Source organism: Amblyomma americanum, chromosome 3, assembly GCF_052857255.1.
Source record: "Amblyomma americanum isolate KBUSLIRL-KWMA chromosome 3, ASM5285725v1, whole genome shotgun sequence".
In the NCBI taxonomy this organism is placed as follows: Eukaryota; Metazoa; Arthropoda; class Arachnida; order Ixodida; family Ixodidae; genus Amblyomma; species Amblyomma americanum.
The window spans coordinates 112,204,171-112,208,047 of NC_135499.1; the positions used below are offsets into that span (position 1 = coordinate 112,204,171).

The following is a 3,877-nucleotide window of genomic DNA, read 5'->3' on the forward strand; positions in this document are numbered from 1 at the left end:
CCACTCACCCTGTTCAACTGGTTTCAGGAAGCATGAACTGTCGGCGGTGGTCGCAGTGCAGACGCTTGACGTGCGCCTGCGGCGGTGGTCCTTGGAGTGGCGCCTCTTTCGGGGTGCGGCCTTTTGCTTCCGGTTTGCTTTGGCCACCGCAGGACCTCTTCCGCCTAAAGCCTGCTGAGAACCCTGCTGGACAGTCTCCTGGTCCTTCGGGCCAGCGACGTGCGGACGAAATTTGAAGGTGTCTTCCATGCGGGATGATCGCGTCGCCGACCTGCGACTCGAAAATAGCCTTCTTCTTCTGCCCAGTCTCGTGGAGAGCGTTCCAGATGCGTGGCGCGTGTCCCGTGAGTTCTATTCTTCTTCTTCTCCAGTCGAAGGCAACGGCACGTAGCTACGCATTGCCCAGACTTTTCAATGAGTCAGCAGAGCGTAGTACCAGCACTGAGAACCTACTGGCTGCGAAGTGGACGGTGCAAGGTTCCGAAGAGCCGCGTTGCTCTTGACGAATTCATTGCACTGATAATATTCTTATCAATTCATGTCAAATAATACATTTTAAGTATTTTAAGGGAGCGAACTAAGGATAGGGGCGGCTAATCAATGTCAAAGGCTTGAGTCAGCGACATCTGTGGAGGTAGTTTCATTTAGCGATATAATGCGGCAAAGAATTTGAGGACGAGAAGCATACGTGTGCTTTTAAGGACACTTTTATTTTTTTCGGGCACATACTAGTTCTTCTAGATAGCGCTGCTCTCCCAGTCTTTGATAGCCATGAAGCAAGTTTTGTGGTCTGGGAAGTGGCAAGACATGGTTCTCGCGATGTTGGACCAGTAGCGAATTCTGAAAGACGAGATCGTTGTTTGTGTTTTGGGAGGTCGGCACAGCGGTGGGAGGAGTTCTGAGGGAAAAAAAACTAGACTGTCACATGTGACATCACTCGGTTGGGACTACTGAGCAGGGTGCATTGCCACGGCGCTTTCCAGTGACGTCAACCATTACGTCAGTGTAACTCGCCTCCTCCTCCTCCTTTCTCGTGGTTACCTGCCTCCGGTTACAGCGACCGTTATTACAACTACTCCGCCGCCACCACTGCCACCGCGACGCTAAACCCAGGCTAAATGATACCAAACGCGGCCTATCTGCAGCGTGATTACATGCCTGTCTTCGTAATGAAGACGAAGACGCCGTATTGAACGGAAGGCTGACGTGTCCTTGCTGGCTGCTTCTATTCGTTGCTTCTTCTGGTGGTTCCGGCTTGTTTATCATTACTGACGCTGTTCTACGCGAAGGGGGGGGGGTTGTCCAAGGATTAGGTTAAGACGCAGTTCATGTGAACCTGAGGGTGCTTTCTGCTGAGAGATATCGTTGACCTCCCCAGGTAGACGGTTGGCAGTTTGGGTTGCCAGCTTGCCAGCCCAAAGCATGCCTTTTGAGCCCTTCCAAAAATGGCATTGATGGAACTCCGGTGGCTCTCCTTTCAATCGGTGAGGGTGCGATCAAAATGAAAACCCCAAACTAATTATCATCATCATCATCAGCCCTACTACACCCACTGCAGGGCAAAGGCCTCTCCCATGTCTCTCCAATTAACCCTATCCTTTGCCAGCTGCATCCACCCTTTGCCTGCAAACTTCTTAATCTCATCCGCCCATCTAACCTTCTGCCGCCCCCTGCTACGCTTACTTTCTCTTGGAACCCACTCCGTTACCCTTAAAGACCAGCGGTTATCTTGCCTTCGCATTACATGCCCTGCCCAAGCCCATTTCTTTCTCTTGATTTCGACTAGGATGTCATTAACCCGTGTTTGTTCCCTCACCCACTCTGCCCGCTTCCGATCTCTTAACGTTAATTAAACAGAAGATAAAATCATTGACAGCCCACTATCTGCAGATCTCTGAAGTGCGTCCATTTGGCCGTAGAGGGTTTGTCTGCATGTCCTCAGATATCGCTTGTGTAGCAGACTTGCTTCAGTAAAAAAATTTCAGCTCACTGCCGGTGAAAGCAATCATACCCGAACAGCTTGCGTATGCCAAGGGTATTGTACGTGATGTCGACCCAGCATCTTCCCCGCCAGAAATTTTAGAAGAATTTCAGGATGCAGGAGTCGGGCTGCTTCCAGTCTATCGCTGCAGTAGAGAGGTAAACGGCTCGCGTGTTGCTACTGAGTCTGTAATAAAAACTTTTGCTGGCTCTTCCTGCCCTGGTGAACTAAGTTTTTGGCCGATTGTATACCGTGTGGACCCTCTGCAACCCCGCCCTTTTCAATGCACCAGCTGCTGGGGGTTTGGGCATATCGGCAAAGCATGCAAGTCGGAGACCCGCTGCCGTTTATGTGGAGGTCATTCTGCTGATAACTGCACCTCAGAGCTGCCTCATTGTTGCCTCTGGAGCAACAACGACTCAGCTGATGATTACGATTTCGCAAAACCCAGTGAACAGCGCAGTTTGTTGGATGTCATCAGAGAGAAGCGATGCTCAAGAGCCGATGCTTACGCTGTTTTGAACACAAAATAAGACTCATACGCTAACCATGTGCGCGCTTGTGTTGGGGAGATTGATTCCATCTTGACTGCCTCAATTGTGACTTCACTAGAAAAAACCCTTAATAATGTGGTTGAGCGAAAGTTAAACACTTTTTCTGGGGCGTTGGCTTGTAGCAGCAGCAGTGGCTTAACGGAGCAGGAGCAGCACCAGCCGTCGAAGATGATGACGCCGAAGTGCGCTCGAATTGAGCTCGCAACTCATGCCGGTTTTACGCGCCGTTCGGCTCCTCGGTATTAGACGCTGCAATACTCCAGCCAGTAAATCAATCATTTCCTTCAACGGGCCGGCATCATACTGATTAGCGCGACAAATTGGTGACCCGGACGTCCGCACGAACACCCGACCCCACCATAGCCAACGCCGACTACAACGCCTCCGCCTTGCTTGGTGACGGAACCTGCAGTGCAGTCTCTGCGCGGTCCCTTCGCCTACCCCAGTCCTCGCCGGCCAATCCTCGACACTGGCTCGCTCAAGTCAACAGCCAGTTCACTATTGATCGCATCACCACCCAGGCGCAGCAGTTTCATCACGTCTCTGCGTCGCTACCACCTGAGATTGCCGCCGAAGTCCGCGACCTCCTCATAACTCCGCCCGCCTCGGCCCCGTTTGACAAGTTGGCTGCTGAGCTCATCAAGCGAACAGCCGCCTCGAAAGAGCTCATCTGCTCCGAAGAACTCGGGGACCAGAAACTAACACAGTTGCTGCGGTGGCTCCAGCAGCTCCTGGGTGACAAGGCTGCCATCTTCGACCAAGCCTTCCTGCGTGACTTTTTCGTTCAGCGCTCGCCGTCGTCGGTCTGCCTGGTGCTTGTGAACGCCCAGGGGTTGTCTTTGGAGAAGTTTGCTCAGCCGGCGGATTCCGTCATCGACGTTTCCTACCCCAGCAGTATCCCAGCCTCCCACCCCAACATCATCTCTTAAATCTCTTATCTCCCGCGTGGACCTTCAGAGCCTACGTGACGACTTCCACGCCCAGATCACACCTCTCTCCGACCAAATCGCCGCACCGTCCACCTCCCACTGTTTCCCCTTCCCGTCGCCAGGCCTCACCTTGCCGACGTAGTGCTACCCCACCTCTTCAAACCAGCGAGTGCTGGTATCACCGCACCTTTGGTGAAGCTGCGCGTCGGTGTACCCCTCTCTGTCGCATCCAGGGAAACTTCACTCGACACCACTAGAAGCGGCAAGTGGTGTCACCTCGGAGAGCAGCCACTTATTCTTCATTCGCGACCATATCTCGGGCCTCCGTTTTCTCGTCGACACCGGAGCAGAGCTGAGCGTCCTCCCCTGCAGCATTACATCCTCACTTTCTCGCCGCACTGGCCTATCGCTAC

The 3,877-nt window shown here is 53.0% G+C and overlaps 1 protein-coding gene across 1 annotated transcript; it reads left to right on the forward strand.

Annotated features, from left to right (window-relative positions):
• The first annotated feature begins 254 nt into the window (after window positions 1-254).
• On the forward strand, window positions 255-3,464 carry LOC144124007 (uncharacterized). The gene is made up of 2 exons (XM_077656689.1): window positions 255-344; window positions 2,982-3,464. The coding sequence occupies exons 1-2, from the start codon at window positions 255-257 to the stop codon at window positions 3,462-3,464; spliced, it is 573 nt and encodes a 190-aa protein (XP_077512815.1).
• Window positions 3,465-3,877: the final 413 nt, after the last annotated feature.

Excerpts from the sequence above, each read along its gene's own strand:
- LOC144124007 (XM_077656689.1), top strand. The coding sequence starts at position 255 with ATGATCGCGTCGCCGACCTGCGACTCGAAAATAGCCTTCTTCTTCTGC. Across the intron at positions 345-2,981 it reads AGATGCGTGGCGCGTGTCCC|TCCTCGCCGGCCAATCCTCG; the intron begins GTGAGTTCTATT and ends CGCCTACCCCAG.